Source organism: Aspergillus thermomutatus (genome assembly GCF_002237265.1).
Source record: "Aspergillus thermomutatus strain HMR AF 39 chromosome Unknown NODE_1, whole genome shotgun sequence".
Lineage (NCBI taxonomy): Eukaryota > Fungi > Ascomycota > Eurotiomycetes > Eurotiales > Aspergillaceae > Aspergillus > Aspergillus thermomutatus.
In genome coordinates, this window is record NW_020798048.1 from 202,594 (window position 1) to 222,290 (window position 19,697).

Sequence of the window (19,697 nt, forward strand, 5' to 3'; positions counted from 1 at the left end):
CAATGGGATATTAAAGTCGCAAATGTCTATTTAACCTAGAAGAAAGCATGAAACAACGTCGATCGGATCCATGTTAGGCAGCTTGGATTATTAGGTCGTTATCACCGCCACGAAGCTATGTGGATCATCGTTGCCCCGAGATCCGGCCACAGTGGGAACATAACACCGAGGTTGACTTTCTTCAATCTATCCTTTTTTTGTCCCCCGATCGCCGGAACCAGCATTTCGGTATATTGTACTTGCAGCCATTGTGCTGCAATGTGTGGCATTTATTTCTCATTGAGCACTAATGGATCAGTGCTCCCAAATGAGGAGACTTGCAATCTACTGCGCAACCGGGGACCCGACAGCTACCAAGTCCATACTACACAACAGGAATTGTCTTTGAATCATACCGGCCAGACAGGGGCTGTTTCTGTCACTCTGACATTCATCTCCACCGTGCTTTCATTGAGAGGAGATCATGTCTATGCTCAACCGCTCGTTGATTCGTCTACGCAATCCGTGTTCTGCTGGAATGGCGAGGCCTGGAAGATAGCTGGTGAACCTATCCAAGATAATGATACTGAGTCGATTTTCCAGTTGTTCCTGCGCGCTACCCGTTCATCGTCGGACGCTGTTGATCGGGAAGATCCCGTCCGGCATATTGCGGGTGTCATAAGTAACATTACAGGTCCCTTTTCCTTTGTTTTCTATGATGCAGTGAACTCAAGGCTATATTTCAGTAGGGACTGCCTCGGACGACGGTCATTGTTGCAGGGTCTAGACGAGTCTGGAAGTCTGAGAATTTGCAGTGTCTGCGATAGTTCCTCCTCATCGCATTTTGAGGAAGTTGACACAAATGGCGTGCATTTTATTGACTTTGAACAAGACGTACTGCAGAATGCTCTTGTATCAGGTGCCGTCAAATTCAATCTTGACGCCATCCAAACTCTTCGCTGGGAGCATAAAGATTCAACTACCAGCTGCCTGGTATACACGCCTCTCCTACTCTCAGTCAACACAATCGCTGACAGAAAGGGCAGAGAAGTCCAATATCATACATGAACAAATCTGTGCCGAATGGGACACCCCCATCATTGACAATCGACTCTTGCCCCATCCAAGAGCTTGAGCGAAGACTTCGTCAATCTTTACACCTGAGAATTCAAAAAGTGCCCGATCCACCATCCACCACCATCAGTGATATGAAGGTTGCCGTTTTGTTCTCTGGTGGCCTTGATTGCACTCTACTTGCCAGACTGTCACATGACATACTTCCCAAAAATGAGACGATTGACCTTCTCAACGTTGCTTTCGAAAACCCGCGAGTCGCTGCCGCAGCTGCGGGCAAGGAAGGCGCAACATCATCAGTCTACGAAAGCTGTCCAGATCGCATTACGGGTCGCGCAGCATTCGCAGAACTTCAGAGAGTCTGCCCAGACCGCAACTGGCGCTTCGTCGCTATAGATATACCCTACACCGAGACCGTCGCACACCGTGATATGGTGAAGCGCTTGATGAGGCCTCACAATACAGAGATGGACCTTTCTATCGCGTACGCGCTGTACTTTGCTTCTCGTGCGCGAGGGATCGCGCTCAACAGTCGGGATTCATCATCTGAGCCAACCCAGTACGCCAGCCCAGCGAGGGTCCTTCTTTCCGGCCTGGGAGCAGATGAACTCTTTGCGGGCTACGCGCGACACGGAGTAGCGTTTGCCCGCGACGGTTTCGGGGGTCTCATTGACGAGATCCATCTGGACGTCAGTCGTCTTGGCAAGCGAAATCTCGGTCGCGATGACCGGATCCTTTCAAACTGGGGTCGTGAGGCTCGATACCCGTTCTTAGACGAAGACTTCGTCTCTTACGTGCTCGAGGCCCCCGTATGGGAGAAATGTGGCTTCGGTGTCCCAGAGCCCTCAGAAACCACCGAAGTGGATTATACCGGCATCGACCCAGAGAAGAAAGCGCTCCGCCTTTTGGCCCTCAAGCTGGGCATGGCAAACGTCGCCCGGGAAAAGAAACGAGCAATCCAATTCGGCTCCAGGACAGCGAAGATGGAAAAGGGTAGAACCAAAGGAACCGATGCACTGAGCTGAATACAACAGTCCTGTCCTCAAGCACGCCATTCACCAACCACATTGTAATCCCTGCGCATGACATGACCAGCTATGATGACAAAAACACTGATCAGATACTTCCGAGACCGCCTCTTCTGTCCCTTCTCGACCTTCTCATTGCCCGTCATCCCCCCTATTCGTGCAATCTACCATATAGAGCAGACTCTCCCTCTCTACCGCTCGTTTCATCGCAAGCCACTCACTCCGATATGCAGTCCTTCCGTTGTCCTCATCTCCTTACCCTTGTTCTCAGAATCTGTTGTCTTCACGGTCGGGTAGAAGTACCAATCACTTATCCCACCACTTGTTCGGGTTGGTCCAAGTTCGGGAATGGGGTTGATACTTTTTACTTGATGGTCACGAGGCAGTGAGACCAAGGCCGAGGTTTCGAAGGGAGCAGGTTGGATTGTATATTTGGTTGGGCGTGTTTATGAGAGACGAGATTGGAAGACTGGGAATGTGTCACCGTGTTTCTTGTGGTATGTCGGGGTATGGATGATGCGGCGATGGCAGGTTTCCGAGAATCAAGAGGATTGTGTCGATGACGGGTTAAAAAGGCAAGTCTGAGCTGCGTCAAGCAGGATTAATCATCTCCGTAGTTTTATTAAGAGATTATTCGAATTCGTATGCAGTACAACCACTTTCGTTGTCGGTACTCCGCAGGGAGTAACGTTGGCGAAGATGCTCGCGCTCCGAAAATGGAGGTTACATGGGCTGCGCGAGCTTGACGAGCAAATTACAGCTACGCTGGAAAATTAAGTAGAGAGTGACAGATTTGAATTCGATTTAGTAAAGACAGTCTCTGGTGAAAACGCAGGACATATTGAAACGCAGAAAGCCAAGTCGACGAAACTCGCATTCAGAGAATCGAGCGAACTGACATGGCAAGAGAAAAGCAGAAAGTATTATCTGGCCACGAGTCAATCCTGCTTGACAGGAGACATCAGAACCGACCATCAAGTAGAAGAAACACAGCAAGTAGCACAAGCACCCTAGATGGGGACCAGGATGTCATTAAGAAAACAAAGCAAGCGAAGAATACCCGAAAAGATAGAATGAAACAAGACGGTGTTTCAATTGCCCACCATTCAAGGCATCAAGTAAAAAAAACTTTTATCCTGCCAGAAGCGTCATCGTCAGGTGACCATCCCGCGGAGACTGACTGGTACTCCTGGCATTCGCTTGACGAGGGGCTCGAGCCCCCGCCACCACAGATCCCATTTTGCATGTCCCAATTTTAGAAGCCAACGTACAGAAAAACAGCAAACAAATAAGCAGAAAACACTAACGCAGCATGTCATCAAGATAAGAGATTGATCATGGTTCAACCCCTGTTCTGGGCAAGGGCCTTCCAGTACTGTTCGCGCTGCTGAGCTTCTTCCAGAGACTTCTCGAGTTCACGGATGCGTCGCTCCATCTCATCCTGGCGCTCGAGCTTGCGAGCACGGGACTTACGAGCAGCCTCGGTGTTGCGAGCACGCTTCATCGCGACAGGGTCGCTGGTGTCAACCTTGATAGGGGGCAATGGCTTGCGTTGACGAGCATTGACACCGGCAACCGTGGAGTGCTTAACACCCGACTTGCTTGGTGCAGGAGAAGGAGCTGGCGACGTGGACTTGCGAACCACAGGGGAGGGGGGAACTGAGACCTCCTCTGCGGGCTCAGGCTTGGGCTGGGAGAGAGCGAGCGCAACATCCAAGGCGGCGGAGTCGAAGGCCACGGAGAAGTCTTCTTGAGCAGGGAAGAGCGAACCCCACTCCTCGGAGCCAGGGCCCAGCTCCAGATCGGTGGGGAACATAGGCGAAGTGTCCTGGCTGAAATAACCGGGGGACTCAAAGGAAGGAGTGCTGAGATCAGTGAATGAGGTCGACGGGGGTGCCGACGCATCCATAAACAAGTCCTTGGGCGAGATGGTGCCCGAAGGGGCACCCGCCATAGAGTCCTTGACAGCCATGAGGCCCGTGGGGATCTGATGGGGAGAGAGCATGGTTGGTTCAGTGCTCAGCTCGAAATCATCCCCAAAGTTATTCGAGGGCAGATCGAAAAAATCAGGCATATCTACAGCGGAATTAGACGAAGAAATCCAAGCCAACAGAGTTTCCACCAACTCACCTTGAGCGATGTTAGGGGTCGACATGATGCGGCGGTGATAAAACTGTTGTAATTGCTGGAGCTGTTTTTGACTGAATGGAGCGTTGCCGTTGGTTGCTGAAAACAATGGGACTGGAGGACGATTGGGATTTGGCGAATTCGAAGGTACAGACGCGGCGTGGACACGCTGAAAGTGCGTCCGGCTCGAGGGACTAGACCGAAGAGACGAGGACAGAGGATATCCGGTAGACTGCGAGTGAAGCCTGGTCACACGAGGAACCTGGACAGGCGAACCCGAAAGTTTCTGTTGCTGGAGGTGCTGATACAGACTGAGCGAGTGCCGTCTGGGCTGCTGGTACTGAGATCGGACCAGGAAAGAATGGTATGAAGCAGATCTAGGGGCTGTACTCGAAAGTACTGGCGCACGCGAGTCTCTCACAAGAGGCTGCGGACACGGGGCGGGATAGAGCACAAAGTCCTCCTGCGGGGAACTGTTGTTGTTGTTGTTGTTGTTGTTGTTGTCGCTGGAGTTCGAATTCAGATTCTGAGCCGTAGGCTGCTGGGGCGGGGGCGTGGGGAGCCATGTTTGCTGATGGTTATCCGTGGTGAACGACGTGACGTCGAACGGGAGAATGGTGTTAAAAGAAGAACTTGAGCTACGCGAAGCGATGCTTAAGTTCAGAGGTCCTGGGACAGGAGACTCTGAGGAAAGTTGAGGGGAGATGTTGGAAAGTGACGAAGTCCGTAAAGGATCTATGATGTCTGTCTCACGAGAGAAAGACGAGCTCGGTCTGGGCGAGGAGCTTAAAAGGCAGCCATTTTGCAATGGATACTGACACTGATATTCTTGATGATTGTGTGGTTGTATGGTGAAGATGATGATGATTGAGAAGAAGAAAAGATGGAGGAGAGAAAGAAAAAAGGGGAAAGAAAAGCGCCAGGCAGCGACGGGAAATCAGGCACTTCTTAAAACCCTCGAGTGTGCCGGTTTTTGGCTTAGGGTGTCTGTGTGCGCCGTGCGTTTCCGCCGTCAGCCAATCACGGCGCGAAAGGGATCCTCTCTCTGCACTAACTGCGTCGGGATAGCGCTCCTTGACGCGGTCAGCAGGTGTGAGTCATAGGACCATGTGCCCCGATGATTGGTCCGTCGGACCCGCGGCAACACGCCCCAGAGCATTCCTGCGCAGCGGGTACTTTTCTGGTACGTACCTGTCAAGCAGCATAAAGACGCCTACCTTACAATTGAGGTCATTATTTGCTCCATCCTCTAGATACCTATCCATGTACGGAGAGGATCAGCAGTATCACTGAAATCCATCGCTGACAATTGACAGTCGTTGAATGACGCCTCCATGATACTGGCATGCTCTGGTCCGCATCCCCCTTCCTTAGCGATACGGAGCACCATCCTTACTCCGTACTCGGTACCTTAGTACGAAGTCCGTATCCCATCTGGGTCAAGGTATCTCTTCACGACCCATTGTCCAATAGCATCGCGAAACAACCATCCAGAATCCAGGCATCAATTCCAGTCTAGCACTAAGAAAGCCGATCTCATCACAGCCTCCCTAGGCTGTCTCATTGGTATTACACTGCTTAGTGATGATACGTAAGCTAGGAGCGTCGTGTCCGTCATATAGAGCCAATTTCATCTTAGCCACAGGCCCATTCACCCATTCACCCATCTACTCCATACTCCAAACGGCGTATAAGCTGTTAATCAATCCAAGTCACAAGGGACGGGGGAGGCTGAGTCCTCATGCCTGGCAGCCTGGCAGCCTGGGAGCCTCATGTCTCAGCACGACATCACAGAATGAACCAATCAGAACATTGGACAATAAAGTGGATTAATAAGGGAGCTTGGAAAAAAAAAAAAAGAAAAAGAAAAAAACCGGGGATCGAACGGGTTTTTCCACTCACTCATATCACATCACTTTCCCTTTTCTCTCCCCGCCTACCAGGTATCACCCGCCCATTGCCCATTTGGGCGTTGGTGTCGTCAAAGGGCGTGGACTTCGTTTTACCATCTCCGAAGCCCAAACTTTATCAGGCCGCGCACAGTCCGCCAATTTCGTTTCCAGAATCCAGAATCTTTTTGAACGAGTATCATTTTCGCTCAGGCGTTCTCAAAGGACAAGTGGCTCGAAGTTTGAAGAATTGGACAGTTGACCGTATCTATATACTCATGCCAACTTTCTGGACCTTGAGAAAGTTACCCTATGTAGTACTCCGTACTCCGTAAGAGGTGTCTTCTACCCAGTCATCAAGAAGTTCTCAGCGAACGAAGCAAAACAGTCTAGAATAACCCACGGGCCACGGGTCAATCACCTCTCGGAAATCCACCTCTCCAGTCAACGACCCATGCATGAACCTACGGATCCTCCCTACCGGGAACCTCCGTAGAACTCGGGGAATCTCGCCAACATTTGTTCCCTTGACCGTTTTCAATGTCACCTGCCCTTGTAGACAGGAGGTCAAGTTGGATAATCCTTGAATTTCTACTCCGTAGAGTGTTAAGGAGTTCAGAGTGCCTTTCAGTGATGTCATATCACAAGGCGCACGGTCAAGTGCAAAATCAAATGCAATTGAGTTTGAATCTCGAGCCCTGAAAAGGACGGAATGTTCTCTACGTCGTCAACCGGGCCTGGGCAAGGCCCACAAATTGAGCCCCATGGACAAAAATCTCAGTCTGGTAGAAGCCTGGAAGGCGCACTTCCTTCTCTGAAGTTCAGTAGATAGTAGGAATCTTGGATGATTTGGATCCATATGCTACCTTCTATCATGTAATATGTCAGAACCAGGGTCTACTGCCAGAAAGTGCCCAAACCATACAAAACGCATTATTGATTCTATTAGTTATTACTATGATGCGGTGCGCAAGTATACATGGCGTACACACTCCAAGCAAACAGTCAACAATCGGGCTCGATTTGAGTTGAAGCCACCAAATCCAGTCCTCCCATTCGGGTATCAAGACAAAAAAGCACCAAACTAGTGATCGTAGATCAACCAACAACACGAAAGCAAGACAGCAAGTGGTATCAATCTAGTTGCACGGCGCAAAACATAAACACACGCAAGCTTCGGTTTGGGTGAGCCTGCGCGAATGGATATCATCAAGGAACGAAATGCACCGGTGACGTCGATGCCGTGAGAAATGACCGCCAAAGCAGCATGAGGGTATCATTGACACTCCTTTCACCAAATCCTCGCTAGACCAGTCGGTAACGAGGTTGGCTAAGAAGTGCCTGCGGAAACGATATGGACCGATTCAAAGACAATAAACAAAAACCGGATCCAGATCGACGACATTCACCTTTTTTTTGTAATATTTTTCATGATTTTCTCTTGCACTTTTTCTTTTTCGTTTTCCGTCATGGCAATGATTCAACAGGATGCAGAGGCGTTGAGAGACGCATAAGGTTGATCCCACCATTTCTCAAACTCGACGACACGCCTCTGAGAATGAGCACTTCATGCAGCGGCCTGGACGGGAGTCGAGGTAGCAGCGACGGTCACAGGCTTGGCCTCCTCGGTGGCGGGGGCCTCAGCGGGCTTGCTGGCTTCCTCGACGGGAGCCGCCTCAGCAGCAGTCTCCTGAGCGGCGGGCTCAGCCTTGTCCTCAGCCTCCTTGGCCGCAGGGGCTTCCTTGTTATCGAGCTTCACGGCCTTGCTGGGCTTGCGGAAAAGACCGCCGAGCTTGTTGCCCTTGGGCTTGGACTCGCCGTCGGTGCCCTCATTGTCGGAGTCGCCCTTCTTCTTGCCAAAGTTACCGAAGAAAGAGGTGCGACGCTTGTCCTTGCCGGCAGGAGTCTCGGCAGAGGGAGACTGAGCGGGAGTAGCAGTCTCCTTGGGAGCCTCAGCCTCGGTGGCAGCGGCGGTAGCGGTCACGGTCTCAGGCTCGATGGGCTTCACGGCAGCCTCCTCGACGGGGTTCTCCAGCTGGGGAGCAGTGCTCGAGACGGCCGAGGTCTCAGCAGGAGCGGCAGCCTCCTTCTCGGACTTCTCGTGGGAAGGGCTGGTAACCTTCTGGAAGAAGTTACCGAACAGAGAAGCACGCTTGGACTTGGGAGCAGGGCTCTCAGCCTTCTTCTCCTCAGTTTCCTCCTTCTTGTCCTCGACAGGAGCAGCAGCAACAGCAGCAGCTTGATGACAGGTCAGCTTTCGGCTTCGTGACAGGTTTCGAATAATGATGAAACATACCCTCAGCACCCTCAGCAGCAGCGGAGGTCTCCGCGACAGGCTCGGCGGCGGTTTCGACGGGCTTGGCGTCCTCGGTCTTCTCTTCCTTCTTTTCCTCAGTCTCCTCCTTCTTGCCGAGGAAGGAGCCGAAGATGCTGGCCCTCTTGCGAGACTGAGAGCGGCTCTTGGCCTTGTCCTTGACCTCCTTGGTCTCCTCAACAGGAGCGGGCTCTTCCTTCTTGGCCTCCTCCTTAGGCTCAACGGGCTTCTTGGCGGGCTCAGCAACAACAGGCTTGGCTGCAATAGAGATTAGAATTGATTCCTGATGAACATCTCAATCCAAAATCACTTACTCAGCTTCTCGAGCTCAGCCTTGTAGCCCTCGCTCGCAACGATGGTCTCCTTCTCAGCCTTGGCCTCAGCGGCCTTGGCTTCGAGAGCAACAAACCAGCTGTCACGCTCAGCAGCGCTAGTGGCCTGGAAAGTGTGCTTCTGGCCGTTAACCTTGAAGAGGAATTCGTTCGCGCCCTCCTTGGCGAGGTCGGAGATCTCGGCCTAAGTCATATTAGCATCAACTGACGTGATTTCTGCCCCCCAAAAAAATAAACAATTCTTGCTTACCAAATTGAAGATACCAGCGGGGGTAGCCTTGTCCTCGGCGCGCTTGGCCAGGAACAGCAAACCCTTGCCGGTCTGGGTAGCCCAGGCGACGATAGGGTTGGCAACAGCAGGCTTCTCGTTCTGCTGGAAGACGGACAGGTGCTTGGCTTCGACGGCCTCGTCGCTGAAGTAGAAGAATCGCTTGGAGAAACGGAGACCCCTATAGACCAAAAGGTAAAATGTCAGCCATCGCTCCACAATAGACGGTTCTCAGCCTCGCAAGTAACGCTTACTTCACCAGACCAGGTCCCTTGTGTCCAAGCACACCTTCAGTCGCAGGAGTGATTTCCTCCTTCGCCTCCTCCTTGGGCTGCTCGGCAGGAGCTTCGGCGGTCTCAGCCGCAGCGGGAGCGGCCTCGCCGTTCTCAACGGCGGTTTCCTTGGGCGCCTCAGCCACGGGAGCCTCAGTGGCAGCGGTCTCGGTGGCAGCAGGAGCTTCGGCGACAGGTTCAACGGCAGGGACAGCCGCGGGGGTCTCCTCAACAGGCTTCTGAATTTCAGACATGGTGATGATGGTTGATTATAAAAGGTTATTATTGTAGGAATTTGATTAAGTAGCCGTTAGAGAAGCTATAAGCGCTTCGGGTATCAAAGTAGAGTATGGGTATCTCAAGGGGGGTATCTCAACAGAAAGGAAACAGGAGCTCTCTCAGCGCAAAGGCAAAGAATAGCCCGGGTATCACAAGGGAAAGGGTAGAAAGGTTCGTGGGAAACGAACAAAAGCGTGATAGCTTAGTTATCAGGAATGGAATGAAGAGGAGAAGAAGAGAAGAAAGGAAGAGAGGAGGGAGAGGAAGGAGAAAAAAAAGAAAGAAAAAGAAGGAGAAGGGGGTGAAAGGAGGGGGGGGGGGGTGTGGATGCAGCCTGGGTTGATGGCGCATCAGCCCAGAAGGGCAATGAGCTGCAGGGCGGCACTTCTCACTATGGCCTGACTAGGTCTAGCCAGAGGAGACGGTAATGATAATCATGATTTATTGGTTAATTAGGTTACTATGGTACGGACGGGAGTACTTTGGGCGAAATTTTCCTGTTTGTCTTTGAAAGCAGGAGGTAGACTTAGGGGTGGCTCCATATGCTCGTATACAGCTCTTTAGCAGGCCCGTCAGAGCTCCTCAGGAGGTAAACAACGTCTCTACTGTTGAGACGATTCATCTACAGCTTCATTATTCAGAAGGCTGGATGAATCCTGCTTGCTGTTCTTATCCTTACACAAGGGACCCGTGACTGGTTTGTTTAACCTTCCGGGAAGCTTTGTATGTTTTGAATGCGCTGCAGGTGCCCAAGGCTTTTGACAAGGGCAATAATCCATTATTAAAGGTAATTTGGCCTCTTCAGAGGATCAGAGAAAGAAAAAAAAAAAATTTCTTTTCCATCTTTTATCTAGACTACCTCCTTTTCGCGTCCATGATCCTCTGCTAATAAAGTCAAAAAGGAGGAATGAAACAGTGGTGTAGTTTGATACTAAGGAGCACACTATGACAGCTAGTCCTTCAGACTAATTACTAAGGCCACTTTTCAACGACGGATTATGGATAGCTTCCTGCTCGACTCAAGGAGCTCCCCTACCGGTCGTGCAGATAGATAGGTACTAGGTAGATATTAAACGGCTCTAGCCTCTCTATCTATCTAGGCCTTGCTTTGGCGGACCCATTCCGAACGAACCCACTAAATTGTCCCTAATTTTTTTGGGTCGATTCCAACTTAATTTTGGTCGGTTTTAGTGTCATTAGTGGTGTCCTGCGATGATGCAAAAATCCTTCAACTTGCGATCTGAAGGATACGAGTACTAATTACTCACGATTATCATGTTCATCGGTCGGTAGGTATTTATGAAAAAAAAAGGAGCCCTAATAGCAATGTCGATGGCCTCAAGAGCAGTCAGTTATTTGAGTGGCAGTTGAATTCGAACAAGTAACAACAATCATGTCACCTGGCCCCGTCGCCCATCTGTTTGTGGGACGCCAGCCACCACCGAATCCTTTCTGATCCATGGGTCTTCTTTCAGATCGTCCTTAAGGGATTGTGTGACGCTACTAACTACATGGATTATATGGTAGATATCTCCTCCAAGCATCTACAGCATAGGGGAATACACAGAGCTGCTGCGAATTACAGGTAAATAAAGAAGAAAATAACATTCTCACTCACGACACACTCCTTTCATCTCCAATATTAATCACTTCAATGGCAAATAAGATCCTTGCGACAAACAGCAAGCCAGCTACTCAACACTGACCCCCCCTGACACACACACACTCACCTCAGACTCCCACCCTGTCCTTGTGGGATCCACCTCCAGCGCTCTGCATTTTCGCCAGGGAACTCTGCAATCTGCATTACTTCCGACACGACAGCCACCCCAGAGGCAGCACTGGCGGATTCAAGGAGGCGATTGGAATTGAATCCCACCGCCACCTGTATTCTGAGTTCTGACTGTGCAAATCAGAAACAGCATCCTTCCTGTGTCGCAGCACTGCGCGTTTTAGAACATTCTAGTCATCTGAACTTCTGCAGTTTCCCAATCATTTTCTACCAGAAGTAAAAAGTCAGGTAAAAAAATTGGTGAGTCCACGCGACTGCAGCCCCGTGACTCCTACTGCGATCCTCGCGATTGACCAACCAGGACACGTTGAGACCCTCCATGATCCATCCCCATTGTCACGCATGGGATTCGGACCAGCACATGCTTGCTAAGGTTAGGTACTCTGTACATAGTCCTGATACCTTACTTCCAGTACTGTAGGTACGACACTCCATATCGAATATGAGAGATCATAAATACCAATCAATGAGTAGCTTCAACGTGCTGAGGTACCTTTTCAACCAGTATCCGTACACCTCAGAAAAAAAGGAGACAGGAGAAGACAATAGAAAATGGAAATGAAAATCTCAATTGCCCTAGCTCCTTGGTAAGGTATAGACCAACTGCCTCAAGCAAGTAATTTAGTCAACTTCCCGCCATAGCGTACTGTGTCAGGCGAGAGAGCCCCACCAGTAACCCGCCATCAGCCAATCACTCAAGTCGCAACCTACTTTATCAGAATCCTGAGGTCCAGCCCTATTAGTATGACCCTGCATTTTCCGATGGCTGACCGCCTCGACGCTTGGCCGATTACGTTGAGACATAGACTTTAAAGATGATAAGAAGACTTCAGGATGCACAGAATATCTACTTGATAGCAGATAGGCTGTTACGGGGTGAGCGTGAGAGAGACATTCAAGATCTACCTTTTATCTCCCGTCGCCGTTTCGAAAGCATTATGACTTGTCACCAGTCACAATCTCCTACCGAGCGACGGGCCAATCATGCCCACTGTCGAATGTCGATCTGCACATCTGATGATCGCTCTTGTCCTGTTGTCCAGTACAGTCAGTAGCAGAGTCTGTATGCTGTAATTGTCTATCCTGAATTGCGGGTCCGGGATAGGAGAGGAGTGAGCTCCGTACTATCCGAGAATCTTAGACACCAGTGATAGACTCCTAACATGCAGCAACAGAATGGGTAGCAGAAGACTACATACGCAGGACCTACCCGTCATGTCATGCGCATCTTGCCATGCATCGCATCATCTTGCATCAGAATACGGGATATGACAGCAAGTATGGCATCAAAGGTGTCAAGCATCGCACAATCATGCATCGGTTTATTCTTGCAGGAAAAATATAGTCTTCTAGCAGAAATCACATTATCCACAGACCAGGAAATTCATTATGTATCGAAATAAGCTAATGCGAGATTCAAGGGCTCAAAGGACCGCCGATGCGAGGTATGCAACCCAATTGCTCCACGTGAAATACCACCTTCTCATATGTCAAAAGAGTACCGTCGATCAAGCTGCCATCGTCAAGACATACCTAAACATAACCGATTAGTATTGCGGCCAGGCCATGTTTGCAGGTACTTACGATGTGATGCTGTCCATCCTCTCTGTCGTCAATTTCAAGCTCAACGTCAACAGTTCCTGCGCGATCTCGGGCTCTTCCGCCTTCAACTCCTGCCATTTCTCGGCATTCAGACACCAGGTCACGCAGTCCTGTTCCGCTTTGACCGTCGCAGTCCGTCGGGTCTCGCTGAAGAACGGCAGCTCGCCACACGGCCGTCCCGCTACGATCAGTTCGAAATAACGGCCTTGAGGCAGCTCATATTCCGCTCGGAGCATCCCCGACTCGAGCAGGTAGAACCCCTGGGGTAAATCGCCCTCTTGGAACAGCACGGTACCCGCAGCATAGCAGTCTTGAACGAAATATGGGCATGCTCTGAACCAAAAATCCTGGTTCTTGGTTGTGAGCCCCTGGAATGTCTGCAGGAGCAAAGGAAGCGGTTGTCGCATAGCCGACCATGCAACCGAGGCCATTGCTGCCGTCTCCTCCTCGCGCAGAGTAGTCGTGGCAGCTTGCTGGAGGTACAGCCGACGAGGAGAGCCAACAATTCCTTCAGCCGCCTGCAATTGATTCTGGGACACAGGAACTTCGAGATGTGGCGGCGATCCGCTCTTCTTTCGTTGTAATGCCTCGTGATGACTGTAAAATACCTTGAGGTAATCGTTCTCGCAGAATTCAAGGGCCGAATTGAGGTCCTTGAAAATTTCAACCCCGCTCTCGCTCCCAAGAAGCCCAACGTTCTGGAGGCTCCTCCCCACCTCACCCTTCATATCAAGCCCGGATATAGTCATCTGCACATTGCGTCTCCGGAGAATCCGGTTTATACGCGTGAACGCCTCTGCCGCGGAAAAGTCCAGACCGTACACTCGCGAGAAATCCAGGATGAGGAACCGGATAGGTCGTCTGTTAAAAGCTTCCTCCTCAATGAGTCCCCGCATGGTACTTTCAACGCTGACTATAGTCCCAAAGAAGAGATAGCCAGCAAGCTTGATGATAAGTGTCTGCTGTCCTGCCTCCTTTAAGAATCGCTGCTGGATGGGAGGTCTCCTGACAGTGGAGCCTGTAATCTTGCCAGAAAAGGTAGCCCTAATGGCGGATTTGCGTGAGGTTTGCACCACGAAACTAACGCACGCCAAGATGATTCCGACAAAGATGCCAACCACAAAGTCCCAAGCACCCATGGTGACGACGATAATGACGACCTGTACGTATCAGGATGCAGCTCAATGACATGATAAGGACTTGACTTACCGTTAAGTACTCGAGTCGGTGCAATTTCCCCCACGTGTCGATCAAAGCTTCTTCCATAAGTTCAATGCCCAGCATGAAGATCAGAGCTCCGACGACCATGACCGGAATAAATCCAATAATCACAGGGCCAACAACAAGAATACCCATTGTAGCAATGGCAAGCATGATACCTGCCAGCCGAGAACTGCCACCGCTGGCGATGAAAAGAAGACTATTAGTGTATACAAGGTAGTTCTAGAGCTGCATGAGCATATGTAACGAACGATGTCCCTTGCGGATTGCTCAACCATACCTGTATGCTTCCTGCGAAACCTGACAGTGCATTAGTAATGCCATGAGCGATGAGCTCACGGTCAACATTCAGATTGTCCTCCCCGGTTGATATACCCAGTGCCGGTACATTGATTGGAACGTGAAGAACTCCGAAGAATGTCAATGCAAACATCGCTGGAATCGTATCAATGAATGCGGACCAGTCGACGGCCGAGAAATCTGTGAAGAAGTCAATTCATGTTTAATTGGAATAGCCTGAAGAGGCACCCACCATAGAGTGTATAGAAGTGATACCAGGGGTTCGAAGACGATGGAGCGTCGAAGACCCATCCTCTGCTGCGCAATGTATCCATAGACACTCTCGCGCTGAATTTGACAATGTAAAAAAGTACAGCCACCGCAATGAAATACCCACCGACTAGGAAATTGGACCGCACAAAGCGCTTCAAAACAAGAAAAGCAATCGCAAGCAACAAGGGTATCATCCAAAGCAGCAATGTGTCCATATGAAAAAGCTTCTGCAAGGTTGGTATGTTAAGCTCGAGAGACCCGGATAGTCGAGCAGATACCTCGACCCCAGTTTGCATCAGAAAGAATCCTACACCACCAATGCATCCAATCAGAATATGTCGCGGGAAGAAACCAATGAGAGAACCAAGCTTGCACGTTCCCATCAGGAAAAAGACAAGCCCTGTAAGAACCGAACTGGCGGAGAAAGCGAGGATGGTTGTTGCGAGAACCGATTTCGGATTATCCTCGCCAACTCGAGCTAGAATCGTCATGGCCATCTGGTGAAAGAATGGAACAACCTCGATCATTTCACTTCCGATACCACCACTGAAGATTGACCCTCCGCATGAAAAGACCAGCTGAGCAATGACTGTGCTGACATAAAACATGGAGATTCCGTCTGACCCCAGCTCAGAGAAGATAGGCTCTCCCAGTGGGAACAGGATCATCCCGTAGGACAGCGCATCGAGAATGTTCAGCAGTAACCCGAGGAACACAGAAGGTAGCAGGCTGATGGGATAAACCACCCCCTGCTGCCATACTGCTCGCCGGTCCCACGACTTTGGGCTTGCTAGCAGGCGAAGACACCCTCTGATTGCCGATAGAGCGTGAGGTTGTGCGCCCGGCTCGCGCTCCGTCAGTAAGTCCTGACTCTCAATATCGTCTGCAACCCCATATCCATGGAATGGTTTAGATTGTGCCGTCTTATTCAGCAACGATGTCCGTTCGGTACTTGTGTTCTCTTCGTCGCCATCGGTAAACAAGCGCCTTGGGTTTTCCATGCCAGCCGCGCCGTTCGGGCTCGGCTCATCTCCGTAGTGGTCGGTTTCATCCCCGGACAATTCAGAGGGAGGACTACGAATCATCTGGGTCAATACCGAGGAACCGGTAGCAGGAGCATGGATCGGTTCTGGCTCAACAATTGTCAGCTCCCCTGCAGGGCCGGAGTAGCTCGACGGGGATGTGGCGACACCCGTCTGTTGTTTCGATTGAAAGATATTCAAGCTTCGCGGAAGAGCGCTCCGTTCTTGAGGGAGTGACAGCGCAAACGATGCTAATTCGGCTGTTTGTTCTCTCAGACCCTCCGATGAGTAGTGTGCCGGATCTAGACAGCAGTTAGGACAATGACCTCTCAAAAAAATCCTATTATCGTACCATGAGGACCGTTGAAGGACCGATGGTAGAATGACCGAGTCGGAGTCCTGAAGCTCGACCCGCCGTAAATAGAAGGCTCGAGTCCCGAAGTCTCCGGAGGGCTGCCATGGTTGGCCCGCTCAATCGGTATTTCTGTCACATTTGGAGTAGGACTGTTGATCAAAGATGGGCGACGGGGTAATAGTCCGGATGCACGAGAATCACTGCGGTCTCGACGTCCGATGATGCCCATCGCGAACTCGAACCGTTACTGGTCTGTCGCGCAGTTGATCGTCGCAACAGACAAATTCTTTTCACGGAAGTGAAGAATAACCGGATGAATTGAGGGCGAGACAGCCTAAGCTCCTCTGTCGGTGTGCGTGCCGCACCCCAACGGCCGCAGAGGAGATGGACGGGGACCAGGATGACGCAAGAGTCAATGCAAAAGGAGCAATTGGCGTCCTTCGGTTACCAAAACACTGAGAGGGGGAAAGGCTGCAAAAATGTGATGCATGAGAGGGGGTTGAGGACGACAGACAGGGTTCTTGAAAGAGACCATAGGTCATAGGGATGAGTTAGCTCATGTTAAAGCCCAGAAGCTGCCGGCGTTATCAGTCCAGGTCCGTGAGTTGACTAAAAAAGTCTTATCACAGGCGGTTATCATCGTCTCCGCTGGGTGCGCTTTACCATATTCTGGCAATTGTGGATCAGGAACGATGGGGAATTCCTGGAATTGATTACCACAAGGACTGATTATTATTGAGTAATCGACTCTTGAAGTGTGTGGGACAGTGGGAGGCAGAGAGTTGAAGGTTGAGCAGAAACAATCCGAGACTGAGAATAGAGATGGACTGTCAAGTGTCATATGATCGTCAATGCACAAGGGCGGAATATGCACGCAATGCTTAGTGTCTTAGCTTCTTCGGACATTGTCACAACTGCAGTACTTGCGAAGTAGCTACCATCAGCTACTACGTATGATAAAGATCACTGCTTTGGAGGTTAATTGGTTATATCGTTTCTACTGTCGTTATCATCATTGGGATCACGGAATCATATTGATAGCCTCGGTACTACGCATAGGGGGATAACCTCTACAGGACTATACGACAAATCTAAAAAGATAGTTCAATGCAGGGTATATACAATGGGTATCATCAAGTCGTCAAAACCGCTAGCCCTTTATCATCCTCGACTTTCCATCAACTCAGTCGCTCCAGGAACCCTTGCGCGATCAGCCGTTCCACATCGCCCTGTCGAACGTAGAGTTGACTGTTCTTCGTCAAATTGATAACCCTGTAAAGCACAATCAGCCGCTACTCTCAATATATGTAACCCTTTCACGAGAAATCTCCCAACCAAAGGGACAAGAGCAAGCACAGCATACCCATACTCCGTCTGGATCTCCCCCGCATCCTTCAAGACCCTCACATCGATAAACAGATCCCTTGGCGGCTCCAAGCTTCCCGTCAGATCAATATCCGTCCACTGCCCCTTATACGCAGCCAGCATATCACTATACTGCCGAAAATACTCCTCCTCCTCGGGACTCAACGAGCTATGATTCCCCGCCTGCGAACTCACCACGCCCTGCGCCGCCGCCCCCTCCTCCGCATTCGGCTGCTGCTGCTCCAGCACATCAACGCCATTCCAGCACAGCACCTCCAGTTTCTCCGTGCGCACGCGATGATAAGCAAGGAGACAGCGCTTATTGCGGCGCGTGCAGATGTGGTCAACTAGTAAGGCGCAGGCGGTGGCAGGGTCCGCGGATGGGTTGAAGCTGCCGCCGAAGGGCTCGAGGAGGCGGGCGACATCGCGGTCGAGATCGCGGACTTCGCGGGCGACGGTGCGCACGAGTTCGGTCTGGTAGGGGGGGAGGTGGACGAGGGATTGGGTACGTTTGGCGTGTTGGACCTGTGAGTGCTGTTAGTGCGGGATGGAAGTAGGGTAGTAGGACGCGGCGTACCAGTTTATTTCCGAGTTCGCCGTACATGATCGCTGCGGAGAGAACAAGGAAATGGCTGATAGATGGATGGAAAGAGATGTCAGAATTCCTAGGTAATCTGGTGAATTTGATCGCGACTGGACGCGTGTATCAATTGATCGCCCGGATAAGTCTATTCTGCCGGTGTTGATAGAATTCCAAGCATGCCAAGCCTCCGCGAAGGCGGTCGTTTCATCTTAACAACCTAGATATACAACTACTCTATCATTGGGACTGGTGCATTATTCTGCATAAGATATCGCCTTCAAAGATGAATTTCGGATGCCACGACTGGTATCAGGCTGTATATGACGAATCAAAAGAATTCCTCAAATTCGAGTAGTAAGAGAACAGGACGCATTTTCGAGTCTCGTATTCAATCACGAGTTGATATGGCGATTTGCAAGGGGTCTTATTAATGTTCTATCGATCACAAGGGTTGGAAGAATTGCAGATAGTCCACGACACTAGTTCGTGTTGACGGAATACCCAAAGTTGTCCAAGATCAACGTGACGTCCTGACTCAACATGCCACCCTTCCCTGCCTCGGTCAGGGTAAAGTCCAACGCCCTGAGGTTCGTGAATCCATCAAAATCCACTCTCTGCAACCGCGGAGTGCTAGTGTATTGCGCCGTCTGGATCTTTGGAATACCCAGATGGTTGTTCTGCGTGCCCTCGAACACGACAGTACAGTTGACGGGCACCGCCTTTCCTCTCTGATCGGTCACGCAGGCAAAGGAGATCCTCGTGGGCTCGAAGGTATCCACCGTCGTCGCCTTGCGGACGGAACCGAGGGCCATCCCAGGAGGCTTTGGAGCGAGGGCCAAAACGTTGGGGTTCTTCTTGGGTCTGTAGAGTGTTGGGGCCACTTGAGCGCGACGAGCGACTGTGAATTGGTCGCCATATGAGAGGCCCTTGAAGGGATTGGGGTCGACAGGGCCAGGTTTCAAGGGATCGTACTAATTTGTTAGCTATTATGCAGGTGCTGTTGGAATGGAAAGACCCTTACGCCAACAAAATAGCTTTGAGAAGTTGCGCAAGCAATAGTAGACAAGGCTACGAGGATTGCGAGCTTCATTGTCGGCAATTGGTTTGGGATGCTGATCTCGGAGAGGCTTGAGGCTTTGGAGTCTATATAGCTTAGAATGGTCAGGGAACTTCAGCTGAGTTCGGCGAGGGTATTTATGTCCAGAGAACAAGTATAGACTGAGCCTTTTTCAGGGGTAAGTGTCACTATGTGTCCAGATCTCATTCTTGCAACTCAGTATGTGTCTTCTGTCTTGTGGCTGTTCTAATGACATGTCAATTGCCATAGTGATAGCACTCTCAGTTATCTACATAGAACTTACACTTGGCGCATCTATTGAAGATCTTCGGTCAATAAATCAGCGATCTGCAGGAATGTCAAGGATGATTGGCTTGTCACGAAGAGGTTCTATGGACATACATCCGTTACAGCACCAAATCGAGGAAAGACGACAAAGCAGGAAAGGTCACAAAAAGCAATCATGAAGGAGAATTAATGACAAAATGCATTGACAAGTGGATTGGTGGTCATCGATTATCTGAATCAGAGGGAATGCTTCTTGCCGATTGACTTTTGCAAGCACTATGGGTTCAACCCATATGTG

The 19,697-nt window shown here is 50.5% G+C and overlaps 6 protein-coding genes across 6 annotated transcripts; 1 reads left to right on the forward strand and 5 right to left on the reverse strand.

The window, feature by feature from the left end:
• Nucleotides 1-258: 258 nt before the first annotated feature.
• Nucleotides 259-2,078, forward strand: CDV56_109529 (asparagine synthetase domain-containing protein; the record flags this gene model as incomplete). The annotated part of the gene is made up of 2 exons (XM_026763148.1): nt 259-972; nt 1,026-2,078. The coding sequence occupies 2 exons, from the start codon at nt 259-261 to the stop codon at nt 2,076-2,078; spliced, it is 1,767 nt and encodes a 588-aa protein (XP_026619053.1).
• A 1,345-nt stretch (nt 2,079-3,423) lies between these two features.
• cpcA (amino acid starvation-responsive transcription factor GCN4) lies at nt 3,424-5,367 on the reverse strand (the record flags this gene model as incomplete). Its single annotated transcript, XM_026763157.1, has 3 exons — nt 3,424-4,157; nt 4,212-4,846; nt 5,264-5,367. The coding sequence occupies 3 exons, from the start codon at nt 5,365-5,367 to the stop codon at nt 3,424-3,426; spliced, it is 1,473 nt and encodes a 490-aa protein (XP_026619054.1).
• A 2,297-nt stretch (nt 5,368-7,664) lies between these two features.
• On the reverse strand, nt 7,665-9,537 carry CDV56_109553 (uncharacterized protein; the record flags this gene model as incomplete). Its single annotated transcript, XM_026763172.1, has 5 exons — nt 7,665-8,335; nt 8,394-8,669; nt 8,726-8,927; nt 8,994-9,192; nt 9,266-9,537. 5 exons carry the CDS (start codon nt 9,535-9,537, stop codon nt 7,665-7,667), a joined length of 1,620 nt encoding a protein of 539 aa, XP_026619055.1.
• Nucleotides 9,538-12,862: 3,325 nt separating this feature from the next.
• On the reverse strand, nt 12,863-16,335 carry CDV56_109564 (sulfate transporter family protein; the record flags this gene model as incomplete). Its single annotated transcript, XM_026763183.1, has 6 exons — nt 12,863-12,887; nt 12,939-14,116; nt 14,166-14,399; nt 14,458-14,657; nt 14,710-16,053; nt 16,104-16,335. 6 exons carry the CDS (start codon nt 16,333-16,335, stop codon nt 12,863-12,865), a joined length of 3,213 nt encoding a protein of 1,070 aa, XP_026619056.1.
• A 949-nt stretch (nt 16,336-17,284) lies between these two features.
• PSF1 (DNA replication protein PSF1) lies at nt 17,285-18,075 on the reverse strand (the record flags this gene model as incomplete). Its single annotated transcript, XM_026763190.1, has 3 exons — nt 17,285-17,378; nt 17,470-17,996; nt 18,049-18,075. 3 exons carry the CDS (start codon nt 18,073-18,075, stop codon nt 17,285-17,287), a joined length of 648 nt encoding a protein of 215 aa, XP_026619057.1.
• Nucleotides 18,076-18,533: 458 nt separating this feature from the next.
• CDV56_109573 (uncharacterized protein) lies at nt 18,534-19,144 on the reverse strand (the record flags this gene model as incomplete). The annotated part of the gene is made up of 2 exons (XM_026763192.1): nt 18,534-19,025; nt 19,076-19,144. The coding sequence occupies 2 exons, from the start codon at nt 19,142-19,144 to the stop codon at nt 18,534-18,536; spliced, it is 561 nt and encodes a 186-aa protein (XP_026619058.1).
• Nucleotides 19,145-19,697: the final 553 nt, after the last annotated feature.